Source organism: Phyllostomus hastatus, unplaced genomic scaffold (assembly GCF_019186645.2).
Source record: "Phyllostomus hastatus isolate PE091 unplaced genomic scaffold, TTU_PhHast_1.1 phas_scaffold_46, whole genome shotgun sequence".
Taxonomy (NCBI): domain Eukaryota; kingdom Metazoa; phylum Chordata; class Mammalia; order Chiroptera; family Phyllostomidae; genus Phyllostomus; species Phyllostomus hastatus.
Window position 1 is genome coordinate 45,186,032 of NW_025334032.1, and position 18,998 is coordinate 45,205,029.

The 18,998-nt window shown below is 59.0% G+C and overlaps 1 protein-coding gene across 1 annotated transcript in view; it reads left to right on the forward strand.

The window, feature by feature from the left end:
• Window positions 1-18,998, forward strand: part of CSMD1 (CUB and Sushi multiple domains 1) — a 687,628-nt gene that overhangs the window by 457,337 nt on the left and 211,293 nt on the right. The window contains exon 10 of the mRNA XM_045821269.1: window positions 18,697-18,784. Within this exon, the coding sequence (XP_045677225.1) occupies window positions 18,697-18,784 (88 nt within the window). The remainder of the gene's footprint in view (window positions 1-18,696; window positions 18,785-18,998) is intronic.

Below are 18,998 nucleotides of genomic sequence, written 5' to 3' on the forward strand. Positions count from 1 at the left end.
GAAGGGCTGATGAGGTGTGGAAAGCAGGCAAACCGGGCCCCCGGAGAACACTTCCGGCGGGAACCGAAAAGTCACTCATTTGTAGCGGTCTCCTGGCCGCTCTTGGGGGCCGTTCTACAGCGTATCGGGGTCTCGGGGACGTGGGCCCACACGTTGCGAGCCCCAGTTCCTGAAGCGCAAGCCCCGCATTTCCATTCCGAGGGGCAGCCGTTATCGTCGTAATGGAGGCAGTTTTCCCTGATTTTCAAACCAGGTGCTTGATTTTTAGTATTAAAGTAGATTTTGGTTCTCATTCCTTATTACACAGCCATGCAGGCCCAGAAAAAAATGGCAAGTGCAAATAGGAAACAAAGTATTTAACAAAAGTCTCTATTTACGCAATGCAAAAAAATTACAGCTGACATTTGGAAATAGAGCATTGCTTTCTGAATACGTGCGTGTGATATTTTTTCAAATATGACAAAATACTGTATAACAGTTTGGGGGGTATTTCTTTTTCACTTCATGCGTTGCGAATGGTTTTCCAGGTGGACCAACTGTCTTCGAAACACGTCTTGCTGGCCGGAGAGTTTTCCGCTGCGTCGCTCTCCGACCGTGCAGTTCACTCCCCGTGTCCCCTTGCTCGCGCAGACTATGTCTGGGTCTTCGATATCACCACGCGGACATTGTTACAGATATCACATACCCAGCACTTCTAAACACGTTCTCTTAATTATCCCTTTAGGGCAGATTGCAGTATGTCGAATTGATGCGTCAGGAGGTAAAAGGGAGACGTCCTTTGAAGACGGGGGGATGCGCGCCCACACTGCCCACCTCGTGCGTACCCACCCGTTAGACTGCGGAGTCCGTCTGCTCTTGCAGGAACGTTGTTTCAACGGACCTCTTCCTTTTAGTGTGCGTGCACTTCCCTTTCTCTGTTTTTGTTTCTCTGAAAGTAACCCAGCCTTAACTCCGCAGTCAAGTGCCGGAAGAAGCCTGTCGTTTGCAAAGTCAGACTCGCCACATTCGGCTGCAGAGCCTGAGGCTGCCCCCCCCACACCTCCCCCATCTCCCTGCCTCCTCTGCATGTGTAGACTCTTGCTTCAAAGTGGCCCCCGTCCCTGGGACCAGCCTCCTCCTGCCTGCACGCAGGACCCGTCCGAGTCTCCCTGCCGCCGTGTGCTCTCTCCCCTCCGCCCTCAGAGAGCGGAGGGCGGGGCACTGGGAGTCAGCCTCCCCCCAGCGGGTTCCCCCGGGCTTTCTCCTCTCCTCTCCTGGGGAAGGACGGGTCTTTCCTCCCAGCCGCTCAGAAAACACACCCCTGTCTGTGCACGGGACTTCCAGAGGCAAAGGCATTAACACCCATCGCAACGCTGGCTGGAGAGGTCTTGAACTTGAGTACGGCCCGTGGCGAAGGGAAATAGGGGAGCTGACTCCGGCAGTTTGGTCTCGCTGTCCAGGCAGGACGGGAGCTGGACGGTTCGAGGGGGTGAACCGGTGGCCGGGTCTTCCCGAGCCGGACGCCGCGCGGTGAGGAGACAGCGGGGCACCCAGGCAATGGGCGAGCGCGTGACTCGTAATTTCCTTCGGGGGCTGAGACCGCGGGGCCGGCCCTTCGGGGAAACGGGCGAGACCGCTCGTGCTTCGCTCCAGGTCCCGGCATCCTCTCCTGCTGCTGCTGCGCCTCAGCCCCGGGTCACTCAGCTCCGCCCTGGCCCCGTGTTCATCCTTCTCCCCGCCTCCACTCTCCTGTTTGCACCAGGAGGAGAAGCCGGGGTGCAGGGGCCTGGCGCGGCTCACTCACCTCCGTCTCACCCCTGCCCCTCGCCGAGACGGGGACCGCAGATGGGCGACCTCAGACCCTCCCCCACCTCCCTCCCTGTCGACCCCGGCCGGGCACCTGTCTGCTTCAGGGGGAGGCGCAGCTGGGCCCACTGGCCCCAACACCAACGCCTTCGGCCACACTGGTCCCAGACGAGAGCTGCCGTCCTTGCGGTTCTTGTTTCCCGGGGACAACGGTTCTCCATGCCGGTCGCTGCAGCCCCTGGACGGAGAGTGTCTCAGAACCCAGAGCGCCGAGTCCCGTGCCAAGTTTCTGGCTCTGTAGGTCCAGGATGGGGCTTGAAGGTTAGAAAACCGGCATTTCTAATGAGTTCCCAGGGCTCACGGAGGCTGCTGGCTGGTCACCACCCCCGGGAGCCCTGCCTTAGAGAAGAAAGTCCAGAGGCTTTGACTCCACGGGTTGCAAATGCTTGTTTCCAGCTGTTTCTGAAACGAGGGCAATCAGCACGCCCTGGCGTCCTCCGTTAGGGACGCCATCGGCACCGCAGTCCCATCACCAGCGCCCCTGCCCACATGCCAAATCAACGCAGCTCGTTAACTTTACCGCTAGACAATTAAACGGACCGACTGGATTCACCTAATAATCAGTTGAGTCTGTTGTGGTCGGGCCCTCCCTTCTCCGCCTCCGGAGGATGGACCGTGACTCCAGCTCGAACTGGAAAAGGCAGAGACGGTCCCACCCCCGGCCTGAAAACGCCTGGACGTTCCGAGCCCAGTCCCTGCGCCGCCGTGTCCCACGACCAAAACTCAAACGTCGGAGCTCGGAGTGAGGCGCGGTGGACGGAACCGAGAAGGGGGAGACCAGCGCTGCCTCGCGTCCGTCTTGCTCGCTGGGGTCTGGTGGGCCCGGGGCGCGGCCGCGCTGGTGGACGAGTTTTAGCTGGAGGCCGCGGAGCTCGGCCATGAATGGTCACGGGCGTCGGCACCCACTCTTCCTGGACGGCAGGTCCTTGGCTTCTCAAGGGTCCAGTGTTTGAGTCCAGGTTCTTCCTGTGCTTTGGTTTCCTGGGGGGGAGGAAGGGCGGGGCTTCGGTTCAGGCCCGGCCGCAGGTCCCAGTTCTCTCCGCTGCACCGGCTCCGGCCGCCCGGCCTGGGGCTGCATCCCGTGGTCTGTGAGCAGCAGCTCAGCGTCTCGTTGAACGGGACAGGACTGGTCGGAGCTGGTTCTCTGGCTGCACAAAGAGCCTGCAGGGCTGCTCTCAGCTGGCAGCTCGGCGGGTCACCCCGTGTCCTCTTGTCCTCCCCTTCACTGCCGACCACCCCCCCTCTTCGGCTGCCCTGAGGGTCTCGTCCTGGCCTCGCTGCCGGTCCGCAGAGGCCGCGTCCAGATGGTGACCCTGCGGGGCGTCACAGAGTAGCTGGACGTGGGGTGAACAGGCACCGCACCCTCCAGCATCACCCCTTCCTGGCCTCCCGGCCTCCTGGCCGCCTTCCGCAGCCACAGGCCAGACCTCCTGCCGCTGCCCAGCCCTCGGGCCCTAAACCCTCCCGTCCACGGCTGTCCAGTCTGGAGCAGACACTGTCCTCCCTCCGCGCTGTGTCCGGCATCTGTCCTTCTGGTCTGTTTCTCCGGTTATTAATTCGGGGTCCTGCCTGCCATTCCTAGTCTGCTGTTTTAACATCCTGGAATGCACAGCGTGTTTTTTAACGACTTGTTTCTATTGTGTTGTTATCACCACTTACCCCCCATGCTGCCTATCTTCTACTGCCACCCACCCACCCACGCCCCCTGCAGTCACCACACCCACCATGAGCCCTTCCCTGTTTCTCCTCCCGTTTCTGTTTCCGCTCCACCCCACCCCCCCCCCGACCTCCCCGGCCCCACCCCCCACCCCTCCACGGAGCCGTCAGCCCGCTCTCCATCACTGGGTCTGTCTCTGTTCGTCCCCCTCTGACCAGCTCAGGGTGCCGCCTCCAGAGCCTCCGCAGGGCGAGTGGAAAAGCCTTCCTCCGGCACACGCTCCCCGGGCTCCCCGGTTCCTCCACTCACAGGCTCACGGGGGACACGCCCCCACTGTGGCTCGTTCCCGACGGGCCCACGCCTGACCTCTGCGGGCCCCTGCCTGATAACCTGCCGCCTCACACGTGTGTGGCCGTGTTCTTGCTTGACTAGCGAGTTGCTTCTGTGTTTCCCGGTGGCCTCTCACTCCCGGACCTCGGCCCCCTGGGACCCTCCCAGGCCCGCAGGCTGCCATGCCACTGCACAGGGCTCCGCTGGGCCCAGGCCCCCACGGCCATCGCTTAGACACAGCCCAGGAACTGCGGCCTCAGGGCCACAGGAGTCCCGTGAGTTCATTTGGGAACCTGTAAAGTCTCTGGCTGAGGGCAGTGCGGTTCCACACAGAACCGGGGCTGGAGAGGGCAAGACTTGTCTATTTTCCATCCTTTTTCACGGTGGGCTGATTCCTTGTCAACTGTCGCACAGTGTGCGTGTCTCTGCGGGACCTGCTCACGGCATAATCTCCTATAAAATACACTTAAATGTAAGATCTGTGTTACTGCACATTCTGTATGTGATATGTGTGATATGCTGTATATGTGTATCTACATGGCATGAATGGATTATAGATACAGTACGTGTGTACTGCACACATAACACACATGTACTGTGTGAATTATACATGTGTGTGATACACGTGTACTATATGTATTTATACTCAATCAGGCCTCCTGTTTCGGGGGGTCACAGGCTTCGTCCACTGTGCCCTGTGTCCTGAGCCCAGCTGCCGGCACGGACACTCGAGGTGACCGGCTGTGCGGGTTCCGATCTCGCCCACCTCTCTGGGTTTCCATTCTCGTTTTTGTCCGGAGTTCGCTTGTATCATTGCGGTTTAACTGAGATACATCTAGAAGCTTTTGGCACTTCTTTCATTAAAAAATCATGTCTTATTAAGATGAAAGTAGCCCTGGCTGGTGTGGCTCAGTGGACTGAGCGCCAGCCTGAGAACCAAAGGGCCGTCGGTCCGATTCCCAGTCAGGGCACATGCCTGGGTTGTGGGCCAGGTCCCCAATAGGGGGCGTGGGAGAGGCAGTCACACAGTGATGTTTCTCTCCCTCTCTCTCCCTTCCCCTCTCTATAAAAAAATAAATAAATATATTTTTAAAAAAAAAGATGAACAACCCCCCGGAACAGTCTAGCTTTGGTTTAATGACTCGGTGTGAGGGTGCAGGGGGAGAGGGGAGATGACATCAGGTCCGAAGTCCCCGTGTTTGACGCTTTGAAAGACCGAAACTGAAAACGACAGTTTGGAGTAAGGAAAGGTTTACTCATCTAGAGGGCGTCGAGCATGTCCACTTCGAAGGGGGGGTCCCCTGCCGGCTCCTCAAATCCTCCTTAAGAAATTGCCTCGGAGCTCAGGCACCCTTTGCGTCCTTAAGAGGACACAGCAGAGGTCGTTTTTGTGAAACCGAAGCCCCAAGCAGAGATCTCGTAAGGAATGGCTAGCATGTGTGCTCGCAAACACCAAGCACACCCGTCAGCCTGAAGGCCCAGGGGGCCGGGCGGGCAGGAGCAGGATGGGGCCGGAGAGGCCAGGCATCACCCGCGGTTTCAGGGTTGGGGACGGCGGGGGTGGGGGTGGTTCTCACCGGGGACAGGACCGGACGCCCCCGCCAGCACAGTGGACCCGAGTCTTCACGTTCCCGTGATAACGTGGCTATTCCACCCACCACAGACTGAAAAGCCAGTACTAGGAATCCTAGTCTTTTCCAACCATTGCCTGGGTATTTTTGATCTTGCAACATCGTTTTGCTTTTTTTATTCGTTTTCTCTAGCGAAGACTTTAAAAGCTTGCTCCGTTTCCTCCTGATAGCAACACAAACAGTGCGGAACTGCACAGGAGATGCTCATTTCCCCAAGGCTGTAGGCTCGGCGGTGTCACCACTGGGCGGCCTGCGGGGGGCGCAGGGAAGGCCCTGCCTCCGGACGTGCCGTGCTGACGCCAGCCGCGCCGTCTTCGGAGCCGGGGAAATGCAAGCTTTAAAGACGGTTTAAGTAGTTCGGGTCATTTGTTTACTTGTTAGTGGCTAAGGCAGAAAAGTCCCCATTCTCTTCAGAATAAACCCTCTGAGACAGGTGTTTTATTTACTCGAGAGCTGTCCCCGGAACACTCTCCTTGAGCGATTAAACGGGCTGCCCGCCCTGGAGGGCTCCAGCCTCTCGTCGCGCGGCGACCTGGATCCGACTCGCTGAAATCGCCGGGGGTCTCCGGCGCCACCAGACCCAGGGCTACACGTTAATCTATTTACTCGGCTTCCCGGCACCTTTTCAAGCTGCTCACGACTTCTTACATCTTGAAAAATTCTCTTATCTCGGCCACCTGGCATGGCACACTGCCCCCCCGCCTGCGTCTTCCCGCTGGCTCTGTGCTTTTGCCCGCCTCTCCTTGACCTCAAAACATTCTCGCCGCTCCAGACGCGGCGGTGGGTCGGCCTCCGCGGTTCCTCACACCAGCCGCCAGCTAATCTGTACTGTTCTCCTCCTGTGTGCCGGCCCCCGTGCAGAACAGTGAGCAACACGGAAAAATCTGTTGGCCGAGGGGCTTACCCTGCGTGGGAGGAGTCCCAGATAAATAACTCGCATGGCTTCTGGTGTGTTCAGTGCCGTGAAGGAAACAGCACGGAGCGCTGTGCCAGACCGGGGTGCGCAGAGGTGGTTCTCTTCCTCGGGGTGTCCGGGAAGGCTTCTCCGGGAGGTGACGTTGGTCTCCGTGTGCTGAGCCGAGGGCAGTGGTGGGCAGGTGGGGCGGAAGGGCATTTCCCAAGGCGCAAGGACGGCACAAGCCTGGAAGTGCACCCCGGTCGTTCAAGGACGGGACGCTGACTCTCACTCAGGGTCACGCCGGCGTCCCACAATTTTAAGTCCTACGTGTGTGACAGCAAGTCCCGTGCTTCTGTACGAGGTCAGGTCTCCCGGCCCAGACGCGGGCACCCCCAGAGCAGCTGGCGTGTCCCCCAGGCTGCCTACACGCACCTGCCGGGCAGCGGGTGGAAGGCAGGTGCTTGCCTTCCGGTCTGACCCGCTCTCCCCGCGCACCCCGCCCAGGGCTGAGAGCGCCCCGCGTCAGCCGCCCCTGACAGACGCGCCCCGCTCCTCGGCCGTTCCTTAGGACCAGATCGGTCACACAAGGTCTTCCCACTCTCTCCCCGCGCAGTGCGGCCCGTCCACTGCTCTCGGTCGCCCGGCCCCACGCCTACCCAAGCCACCACCCCGAGTCTGGACTCTGAACGCTCCCACCGCCTCTGTCCGCCCTTGTCCGGCTGCCCGGTGGGCGGGTGGGCACGGGGGCCTGCGTGACGTGAACGGGGCCTTCTCCTCGGAGCGTGTCCGGAGGTTTCCCCCTTCCGCTGCGGCGAGGTGGGTGCCCGGACCCCTGTGCGGCCGTCGTTGGAACGCTCCGGTCTCTCTCCTTCCCGGGGAGCCCGGCTCTGCTGTCCACCCACACGGTCACTCCGCTCGCGATGCCCTTCGGCTCGCTCACCCTCAGGTTCCCGCTGGCCCGGCACTTCCCCTCAGGGCCCCACCCGGACCCCCACGCCGACCCCGGTGCTCCCCCCTCTCCGTCTCGCCCCCTGACAGTGTCCTGTCCTTGGCTCCTGCCCCCTGGTCCACTTGGGACCGGACGTGTCCTTTGGGTGGGGCGGTCTTCTTGTGAACGCCCCCCCCCACCCCAAGAGTGAACCCCGAGCCTCCCGTCCCGGGCAGAAAGGATGCCGAGGGCCTGACTGGAAGGGGCCGTCTCCATTACGGGGCCACTTCTGTTCTCAGCTGTTACTTCCGTGGGGATTCCGACTGTCCTAACCCACCAGGAAAACCACGCTGGGACGCTGGGACCGTTTGCTCCTGGGCACACGATTGCACGGTCTGTTGCAGAAACACGCGAACACCTCCCGCCAGCTCTGCACCAGCACACACTAGCGCCTCGGGAAACCCGCTGCAGACCCGGTGGAAACGGAACCCCCGGCCCACCTGCGTCCGGGGGACAGGCGTGCTTGCCTGCGGTTTATCTGCGGGTCGGTGCAGCCAGCCCTGAGGTCTGGGAGGACAGTGCCAACCTTATGGCTCCCGGCCTCTGTTTACGCGGTGCAAGCAGGCGCTCTTTCCTCCCTCCCTCGGTGTCAGCACCCTACCGTTTATTCCCCTGCCCTCTGTCTGCGGCCGGCGTGGGGCGCCTTCCAGCTCTCCAGCCTCTGCTAAAGCAAACCCCTGAGTTCCGACCTCCCCACACGGACCCTCCCTGAGGTTGGGAACCACGCACAGACGCAGACTCGCAGGGCCCTGGAGCCGCAGGAGAGCACGGCTGAAACCACTCCGCTCGAGGTGCTGGCGGGAGGAACAGCAGAGGAACCAGTCCTTGCAGGGCCGGGCTCTGTCCTGAGCCAGGCTGGCGGGCTGCGTGCGCGGTCACCACGTCTCCGCGGTGACGGAGCGCGGGGCCGATCCGCGGGAGCAGCGGGGCTCGGCGAGGGGAGCCCACGCGGCCCACGGCCCCGCAGCGCGACACCGTCCTGCTCACTCCGGCCCCCACCCGCCGCGGCCTGAAGGACGCCCCTCCCCTCTGAACCTCAGCCCCCGGAACTGAGACGTGCGGCGCTTCGGCTGCATTACGTCATTTTTCTCACCGCTAAATTCTGTGGTTTCTCTGACACGCGCCTCTATTGAAGCTGGCGCGTGTATCCTCTGATAACGCCTGATTCCCCTCGTTATCTTGCACCCCTGCTTCTTTTCCCTCCTTGTCAAAGTCGCGTCCCACGCTTTCAGGGGCAAAGGCGTCGCCCCAGGAGCCCCGACGCTCCCGTCTCACCGCGGCCGCAGCTCAGTTTCTCGAGGAAACAGGGAAACGGAGGCTGAGCGTGCTCTGAGGACGGCGGGCAGTGTGAAAACAGCAAAATAATAATAATAGTAATAATAATAATAATAATAATAATAATAATAATAATAATAATAATAGGTATGCAATTTAAAATTGGAGTGAACTATTTCAAAATAATATATTTGACTGTGCAGGCCGCATCCCAAGTTCCCCACTGCGACCGCGCATAAGGACGCGCACACGCGTGCAGAGAAGTGGGGGGCGCGCCTGAGTGGCGGGAGGGTGTTCACAGGGAAGGAACCGCGGGAAAGGAGCGGGGGGCGTGTCCCAGCCAGAGCCCCGCCCCGAGAGCAACGGCCGCGCGTGCGTCCTGCGCCTCGGACCCGACTGGGGGTCCCGGGGTTCACGCACGAGCCCTCCCCCGGATGAGCAGGTGCGCCCGCGCTGCGTGACCCCCGCGTCCACTGTGACCTCGGCTGCTCAGGCCTCGCCCCGACTCCTCCTCCCGAAGGCGGGGCCCTCGGCCCCCGAGACGAGACGTTCACGCAGTTCAAGCAAAGGTTAGACCTCTGACCTCGCGCTCCGCATCCGCCCCTCTCCCTCCTCCGCGCCCTGTTCCCCTTGGGCGCGTTCCCCTCCTCCTCCTCCTCCTCCTCCTCCTCCTCCTCCTCCTCCTCCTCCTCTTTCTTTCTTTCTTCTGCTCCCTTAAAGGTCGTTCTCAGAGCGGGGTGCAAGGACACGAGGGGAGGGTGCGGAGGCCCGTGCACTCCGGGTCCTCACCCCCCAGCACAGGTCCCTGGTCACCGAAGCCCCCCACCCCCACCAGGCGGGACGTTCGCCCCGAGGAGGGGCCTGCACCCACACGTCAGCAACCCCCCCCCCGCGAGTCCCCGGCTCCCACCCGGGTCACTCTGGGGCCGCGCGTTCCGCGGGCTCGGACACACGGACAGCAACACGCGTCCGCCCTCCCGGCCCGGCACAGGGCAGGCTCCGGCCCTGCGACCCGCCGGCCCCCTCCGTCCCCGTCCCCGCCCCCAGCCCCGCAGCCGGGCGCAGTCGCTTTCGTTAGCTGTTTTCGGAGAAATCCCGAGTGATCAGCAATCGACACTTTTATGCGTAAGACATGGCGTCCCCCGCTTTCTCCTGCCTCCAAAATGTTGCCTTCTCCACAACGCTTAAACACTCTCTTACTGAACAAATGCTAATACATGTTGTGTAGTGTATTATAAAACCGTGTATAACACACAAATCATCTATATAAAATAATATGCGTTTATTAATATTACAACTATTTCATATAAGCAAAAGTATAGCTATTAATATTCCGTCGAATATATTTACTGTAAATTTTCCTAGTAATTTAATCATATATGAATACACATATAACATACATAAGTGACAAATATGTAAAGTGTATTCTACATGTTGGTATCACTTATATTTACTATATTAGAATGTACCTAAATATAAGATCCTGAAATCGCTTATAAACTCTTGTGAGAAAGGAACTTTCTGTAGGTATTTATTACTCAATTAATATTTCCTATTTTTTAAATGTAAGGTTTAAATCTAAGGTTCTTGGCAAATAAGGTTTTACAATTTAAATATGAGTATATTATCTTTAAAATAAAATATTTAAATGTGTGATATTTAAATATAAATATAAAATATTTATGTGTGTTTTTTCCTGAAACCGGTTACATTATGCATTGCCTGTGAGATACTTCCATTTCTTTAAATCGTATGTGGAGGTTATTGGCTGGGTGTTTTCGACCTATGCGAAGTCGAAGAAATCCGCCTGGTCCAGTGCTGGCTGGGCTGATGGGACCAGGAATCTTAGGTGTCTAGTGCGTCCTCTCTGAGTCGGCCCTCAAAATCACTCATGAGTCCTAGGTGCAGAGCCCTTACACTTGCGCAAACAGCCCCCGGCGTGAGTGCCAGGCCGTGAGACGTCCGGGCAGCCTGCTCCCGGGTGCCGGCCAGCCGCACTGCCTCTGTGGGACCAGGGACCCAGGGGACAGCACAGATGCGGCTCTCTCGGCCGGCCAGCGCACACCCGGGGCCCACTCGGAGCCGGCTGTGGGCCCGGACGCCCAGCAGGAGGCCCGGGCCCCGGGCTCCGGCCCAAACTGGCGCGCTGCTGTTTTTGCGGGGAGGTCGTCGTGCTGGTGTGGGAGCCGCACGCTCTTTCTTCTCATTTCGTGTGAGCAGCACACGTCTCCGTGTGATTTGAAGGCACACAAGGCAAGTGCTCCCTCTCCGAGCAGTTGCCGCCATGGTGACTGAGCTTCTGGAGGATAATTACTAATATGATCGCCTGGAAAGAAACCCGCTTGTGTCTCTCCCTGGCAGAAAAACCACTCAGAAGAGGAACGTGAAAGGGGAGAAAAGGCTGCGCAGTGAGAGCATTCGGGGTGCTTAAGTTTGCCCAGACCGGAACGGCCCCGCAGGCGGCAGCGGGAATGATGCCGGGGCGGGGGTGGGCGGGAAGAGAAGGTTTCCTCCTGCCTTCCAGGTCCTTCCGGCTGGACCGATACGCAAATCGACACAAGGCCGGGTGACAGGAGAAAGGGTTGTGAACAGCCGGGGTTCCCTGCACACAGCAGCCCCGAGGACACCCTGGGCGGCGGGGGAAGGGCCCTGCGAGGACCGGTGCCCAGGAGGAAGGGGGCTGGGCTTTGGGAGGTCAGAGGGCGGGAGGGCCGTTCCCGGGAAGACAGACGGAGAAGCCAGCGTCGGTCAGTTCGTGTCCGCTGAGCCGCCGTTAGCCCCGGGACCCGTGAAAGGCCCACGGGTCCCCCTTGTCTGTCGCCCCTGGCTCATGTTCAATGACGGGTATCTGTCGGGGCAGCCCCCTTCCCGGAACAGGCCCCCTGCCTAAATTCTTCAGGAGTTAAAGTCTGTTTCAGAAACTAAATTCCTGGACATTGGGAGAGATTCGATGTGACGCTCACGGCGGTGGGACTGGAAGAGGAGAACGTGGGTACAACAGAGGCCACACTGAGGACAGCGGGCCTCCGGTTTCCACGGTTTCAGAAGTCGGCAAGTTAAAGTGGCCGGGAGCAAAAAGAGAGCCCGTCCAATGTGCCAGGCGCACTCGGCGGCTTGGAAACCCGCCCACGCCCCTCCCCCGAGGCCTGCGCGGTCGGTCTGAAAGCCAGCTGCTGGTTTCACGGGACCTGTTAGTCTGGGACCCAAACCAACTCAGGTCAGAGCAACGTGCTTCTGACGGCTTATTTCTGCGTATGCGGCGTGGGACCCTAGTGTCGTCCGGTCAATAGGAATTTATCGCTCAAATGTCCACAGCTCCTGTTTCACCTATTTCTGTACATTTGTAAATATTTGCACGCTGTTCCGGGATCAAACCCAGCAACGGCTCGGGGCTGTGCAAATGTTCTGCAGAAACAGAAAAGCAGAAGAAATTCTGTGATGCGTGTGGGAATTTCCCAGGTGATATTCTAAATCAAAACAATCCCATGACAGCTAAAAGCAAACCCAAAAAAGGGTGTTACTACAAAGGCAAAATGTGGTTGAAATCAGGTTTTCATCACAATATCGGAGTTCCAGGAACGGGGAGAGAATGGGTGAGAGTCAGCCCTGCCGAAATAAAATCTCTTCGCAAATCTGAAAGAGGGAATGCGGTGAGAACTAGACTGCTTTTCGTTTCCGTAAAGAGATACAAGTCTGGCCCTGGCTGGTGTGCTTCAGTGGAATGAGCACCGGCCTGTGAACCGAAGGGTCGCCGGTTCGATCCCCAGTCAGGGCCCATGCCTGGGTTGTGGGCCAGGTCCCCAGTAGGGGGCGCACGTGAAGCAACCATACACTGATGTTTCTCTCCCTCTCTTTCTCCTTCCCTCTAAAAATAAATGAATAAAATCTTTAAACAACAACAACAAGAAGAGAAACACAAGTCTGTTAAATGCGGAAGGAGCAAATGTCAGAGTTCACTTCTTTCAAACCGAGTACAGCAGGACGCTCTGCAGCTCGCAGCTTCCCCAGCCCCCCACGCGCCCAGTGGGGCATCGGTCTGCTGGGTCAGTGAGAGGTGGTGCTGCGACTGAGGGGTTTCAGCCGGAAAGCGTCTGTGTGCCACCCCTCCTCACCGCCACGCAGCGAAAACTCGCCGCCGCTCTGAGGGTCCCAGGCGACCGGGAGCACACCCCAGACCGATGCAGCCAGAGCACGTCCTCAGGTCTCCAAAGCATCAACTACAGACAACAAAAATGTGCCATAATAAACCACAGGAGCAGCGTCTCTCAAAAGCGTGTTTATTTAAATGGGGCTTGGGCTGGATTCTTTATCCCAAAGCTATAAACTAAATTTTAGCTCAAGGAAATGGCATCCTACATGAAGATTTAATAGCAGGCCAATGCGGAGCTCCGGGGCTTAGCAGTGGCTGGCGGGGGCGCCTGTGGGCGGCCTGTCCGTCTGGTCTTTCCAGGAAGAACTGGCCCCGACGGGATTTGGACTGAAGCCTCCTGGTGTTCCCACGTGTATGTCTGGTTGGGAAGACAGACAAGCACACTTTTTCCTTCACTGCTGATGCTTAATGTTGTTTTTCATCATAAAATAAGTTTCATTATTAAATGAAGATATATATATATATTTTTTTAAAAGCCCCACTTTAATTTACAGAGTGCTTTAGCACACAATGTTTCCCTGGTCAGGACACATGGAATGCATAAATACATGGAATCTCTCTCTCTCTCTCTCTCTCTAAAATCAATCAATAAATACATTCTTCCTTGTACTTCATTTTTAACTATTTCTGATTAGTACGCTCATGTAAACCTGTCTCCACTAGTGGGTTTTTCTGTAATTTCCTTGGTCAGAGAAGTGGAGTTGTCCTTGGAACAGTGCAGGGGTGAGGGGCACGGACCCCACACGGTGGAAGTCCTGTGTGAACTTGACCCTCACAACCACAACCGCTCACCGCCTCCCGTGGCCCGGGAGCCTTACCGATAGATGACTTGGTCGATCAGCACGCATTTCGTGTGTTGGGTGTGTGCTTGCTGTGTTGCTGCAGTGTGGGGAGCCAGAGAGGGAAGGTGGAGGAGGCCAGAGAAGAGAAAACGCAGTCGCAGACTGCGCCGGGGCCCGTACCGGCCCTTGGCACAGGCTGCGCCCTCCGCCGCCGCTCAAGTCCAGCCGTGGAGCTCACTCCCAGTGAATTCACGCTGGGTTCTCGCCGCCGCTCACAGGACGTGTCCTCAGAGCACGGGAAAGTGTGGTGGCGGGAGAAGCATGTCCCCCTGCCCCCCCGCCCCACACACACCTGTTGCGGTCCTGAGAGCGTCTGATGAGCTGTTGTGAGCCAATGCGCTTCGAAAAGGCCATTTAAACATACGTACAAACTACAACGTGTCCATTTTCCATCCTCCTTCAGAGCCTTTTGCGACTGACTGGCACCGGTGCGTCCCCTGGAGGGACCTCCCGTCTCGGGCTGGCGTCCGTGGGTGCCACCTGACGGGTCCGCCCGCCGAGTCCTTCCAGGGCGGGGTCTGGGCTCCAGGGTTTGGACTGGAGTTTAATATATTTATGAACAGCTGTGGTGTGTGTCTTCTGAGATTGGGAAAGCTATCATTCCACCAAGTTCGCGTCAAAGCGATATTAAAGTCAGTAATTTCTCTCCTGTGCCGCGTTTCTCCGAGGCGCTGGGGACCCCGCGTGGCGCGGCCTCGTCTCCCCGAGCCCCCCAGCCCTGCAGCGCTGGCTCCCAGGGAAATCAGCCGCTCGCGATGCGGGGGGGCTGGGGGGCTGGGGGCTGCGGGCTCCCCGTTTCCTCGTATGTGTTTGTCCCTGCGTTTTCTCTGCTGTCATCCCATTGAAAGCCCGTCTCTGTTTCAGGAAAGCGGCCACATTACAGACGATTTTACTGAACGGGTTGGGGTGACACCGGTTAACACGATTGCGTAGGTTTCCGGCGCACGTTCCGTGTGCATCGTCTGCACACGGTGCCGTGCCCGCCGCCCCCAGCCCAGTCAGTCTCCTTCCGTCTCCGCGGACCCGCCCTGGCCCCATTCTGCCTCCCCTGCGCACCCCCCCTCTGGCGGCGGCCCCACGAGTGTCTGTGTCTGTGACTATTTCGTGCATTCGGACCGTCCTCACTTTCCGCTGCTCTCCCGCCACCTGCGCGCCGCGCCGCCTGGTCTGGCTCGCTCCGTGCGCCCACAGGACTCCGGCAGCGAGCCCCCTCTCCTTAGCAAATGAGCCACTCTGACACCGCCTGTCAGAGATCCCGAGTGTTTTCGTCCGACTTGGATGGGCACCTCCAACTTCTGTCGTTTCTTTTGACTGCTGGTCGCTGCTGGAAAACTAGAAAAGGGGGCCGTGAAGGCTGACACCTGTGAGCCTTTACGGCGTGTTTCGGACAAGTTTGCGACTGCGGACAGCGTGGCGGGAAGCCTGCTGTCGTCGGCTGCTGCGGACACAAGCACAGGGCGGGCCAGTCCCCACCGTCTCCGTTCTCACGGCCACGGACACCTTGCTGGCGGAATGCAGGGAACCTCTGACGGACGACGGCAAGGGAAACAGGGCGGAAGCGACACCGGCATCGGGGGTGAAGTGACTGACGCTGGAACCCATTTGGACGAAGTTGAGCAGATCACGTAGCGGCCCACTGCCCTCTGGGGAGTGGTGCGGCCTGAGCCCGGGGGCCGGAGGAGAACGCTGCAGGACTGTCGGACGGAAGGGAGCGGGGTCACAGGTGGGCGACGGACGCAGGACCTGCTGGAACACAGGCCCAGTGTGAGACGCACGGAACACGCAATCACCATGCAAACCATGTTAAACGCCCAGTCCCGTGGCATCAGATGCGTTCACGTAGTTGGGAACCCAGCACCACCAGAATGTTCTTATCGCCCCCGCCCGCGTCTCTGCACTGTGAACAGGAAGTCCCGGCCTTTGGCCCCAGCTTCTGGCAGCCGCCGCGGGACTGTCCGGCTCTGAGAATTTGCTGCTCTTCCCGTGCGGTCTCTCCGTGCCCCTCGGTCTGCACAAAGTGAGTCTTCTGTGAACAGCACCTGGCTACACACGTAACTGTGTCCTGTTCCTTTCTTTTCAACCCCGTGCTGCCACTCGGTGCCTCTGACTGGGGAGTGTGTTGGCCTGTGAACGCTGCTACGCCGAACTCCTGCAGCCGGGCAGTCACACAACAGGAGGTCACTCCCTTGGGGCCCCGGGGGCTGGAAGTCCGAGAGCTCGGCGCTGGCGGGACTGGCTCGTGGGAGGCCTCCCTCCTCGGCTCGTGGGCGGCCGTCGTGCCCCGTGTGGGCCTGTGTTCTCACCTTCTCTCCTCGTCAGGACACCAGTGATACTGCACCGGGGTCCATGCTGATGACCTCGCCTTGACTCAATCGCTTCTCCAAAGAGCCCGCCTCCAACAGCAGCCAAACTCTGGGGCGCAGAGCGGCCGGGCGTCAACACAGGGAGTCTGGAGAGGTGCGTGCAGAGAGTAGCTCCCGTGCACGCTTACAGACGTGGCAGGCGAGAAAGCACCTGACCGTGACCACTGCGTCTGTGTGCTGCATGTCGCACAGCTGTCTGTCCCTCCCGCCCACCACCACTACCCTCCTCCGTGTGTAGTTGTTTTTTGGGGGTCACGCATCGTGATTCTCCTCGTTTCTGTCTGTGTACAGTCTATAGATGTGATCTTTGGGGTTGCCGTGGAGATTGTACACACACGAAAACTCTTCTTTGCGGCCTCCCCGGCAGGTCGCACTACTGATGTCACAAACGACACTTCTGGCACGGCCCTGTCAGCGTAGGTGTGTGACGACGTTTATGCGTGTGTCTCTCCGTCCTGCAGAAAATGAAACACGTGGAGTTGCAAGTCAAGCTTACAAAATACCATGTCCTTACATTCCCGTCTGTGTTTGTTGTTAAGGGCTACATTTTCATACGGTTCTGAGTTGCTGTCGACTGTTCTCCCCTTTCAGCCCGCAGCGATGTTCCCTGCAGTGTTTCTTACAGGGTCGGCGCCACAGCGACGACATCACTCAGCCCCCGCTGGTCTCCAGTAGTGAATTTTCCCTCCCTTCCCGGGGACCGCTTGGTTGGATTCAGGATTCTCGGCCGAAGGCATTTTCCCCTCAGCAGTTCCAGAGGTCCCTCCCCCGCCTCCTGATCTACAAGGTTCTTGCTGAGAAACCCGCGGACGGTTTTACTGGGCATCCCTTGTTTGTGATGAATTTCTTTCCGCTTTCCGCCTTCAAGGCCCTGTGCCCTTGTCTTTGATGTCGTCTCCAACCGTGGTCTCTCTGGGTTTTCCTGCCGGGGGTGTGTTGAGCTCCTCGGCTTCATAAATCCGCACCTTCCCTCAGATGTTGACAGTGTTCCGCTCTGACGGACTCGCCTTCGTGCCCGAGAGAGCGGCTCCAAACCTTCGCGCCGCGGGTCCAATGCGTGTGTCTCCTGGGGGACCGCTCCTGGAGGTTAATTTTGTTCTTTGGCCAGGCCACCCTTTCTTATTTCCTGGTACCCCTTGTGACGGATCCCACGAGCGGGGCACTGGGAAGGCCCAGAGGCCCTCCCTGTCTCTGCGGAGTGGAGGGCCCCCACTGCGTACCTGGTGGGTCCCCGAGGCTGGGAGCAGCCGCAGACGGAGACCCCGGATCCACGGGGGCTTTCCTGGGTGCACATCCCGCCGAAGTCTGGGTGTGCGCCCCCTGCCCCCGCCACTTGCTCTGAAATGTCTTCATCTCCCACGGGGCCTCGCTCTCTCTCCTTCCCGCTGGGTCCTAGGTGTTCCGTCCTCTGCCCCCCCGCGTCCTGCCCCAGGGGTGCCTGCGGCCGCCATCCCTGAGCGCCCTTTAACTGCAGCTGGGCCCGCCCCGGCACCCAGGCTTCGCTGGCCCCCCTGAGCACAGAAGCCGGCCCCTCGGGCGGCCCCCGGGCAAGCCGGCGCCTGGCAGACGAGGTCGGCCCAGCTCCTACCCCCCAGGAGGAGAACCAGGGCAGGCCACTTCCTCCCAGCCGCCCCGGGACACAAAGACTTGGAAGAAATCCGAGACGTTTCCTGCCTTCCTGAATGTGGACTCGCCTCCCGGGCCTTGCTCGGCCGGCCGCCCTGGACCCGTGAGCGGTCTCCAGGGCTCCGCACGGTCATTTTCGTCCGAGGTCCTTAATTGGATGTTCGCACCAGAGCCCAAGGGCATGGAGATCCCCACCCCGACCCCGGCTAATGCCTCCCCTGCCCCCCGCGACGTGCTGGATGAGTTTTCAAGGACGCGGAGCCGAGGCCCTTCTGTCTGTCTGTCTGTCCACCACCTTGCTGGGCTTGCGCTCAGACCCTATCCCGTGCACTGAGGTGGGGCAGCGCCCCGGGAACGCGTCTCTGTGTGTGTGCTGGCCGGGACCACGCTTCCCCCACTCCGCTCGCACCTGGTGTGGACGAGCGGGGTGGGCCGAGGAGTGTGGCCGTGGCAGCCACTGCATCCGACAGGCCCATGAGCCCCTCACAGATGGCTGGGTGACTGGACACCGTGCCGCCGGGAGGAGGGGCTCTCGGGGGCCAGGTTCAGGGGGCCAGTCAGCACCTCTGTACGAGGAAGCGAGCGCTGCTGCTCGCTCCCGGGGGGACGGGGGGACGCGTCTGAGGTTTAACATAGAACGGGTCGTTCTTGGTGAGATCTCTCTCGCCTCGGGCTGCACGGATCATTAACGTCTGCAGCTCACCCACGGGGCGAGAGCGAGGTCTGTCTCCTGCAGAAACATAGACATCTTCACCGGGAAACTGCCTTTTCTTACCACGCTGTTAATTGCAACCTCCGTAAAGTTGATCGTAATGAGCAGATACGGTTTTTTTAATCAGATTTTGACCTCTTCCATGGAAGAAGTGTTCAAACTAAAGAATACTGAAATCCTTTCATGGGATAAGGAGTCTGTGTTTCTCAGGGGTAAGAATAAATGTGTGTTTGAACGGGGCTAAACTGGCTTCATTCTTAAATCACATTTCAAGTCGGAATATTTTAAGGGCCAAACCTGCCCAGTGCCAATGTACTCCCCGGGCCTGTCCCCAGCAACGACACGGGATCGTGACGGTGTTTTCTCTGTTGTGTTGCAGTGAGTCAAGGGGGCGTCGCTTTGGTCTCCGACATGTGTCCAGACCCGGGGACCCCCGAGTACGGGAGAAGAGCAGGGTCCGACTTCAGGTAGGAGACGAAGGCGTGATCCGCGGTCACGGTGTTTTCTAACACACGGGCGATCTGAGCGTGTCCTGTGCGAGCTTCTTGTCCTTCTGATGGGAAGACACAGCCCCTCAATTGTTCTGCAGCTGCATCATTTCTAGAATTTCAAGTGTGCACTGAGAATTTCCAGGTGCTTCATAGTATTTTTCACCGTATGACCCCCTCTTACACATTTAAC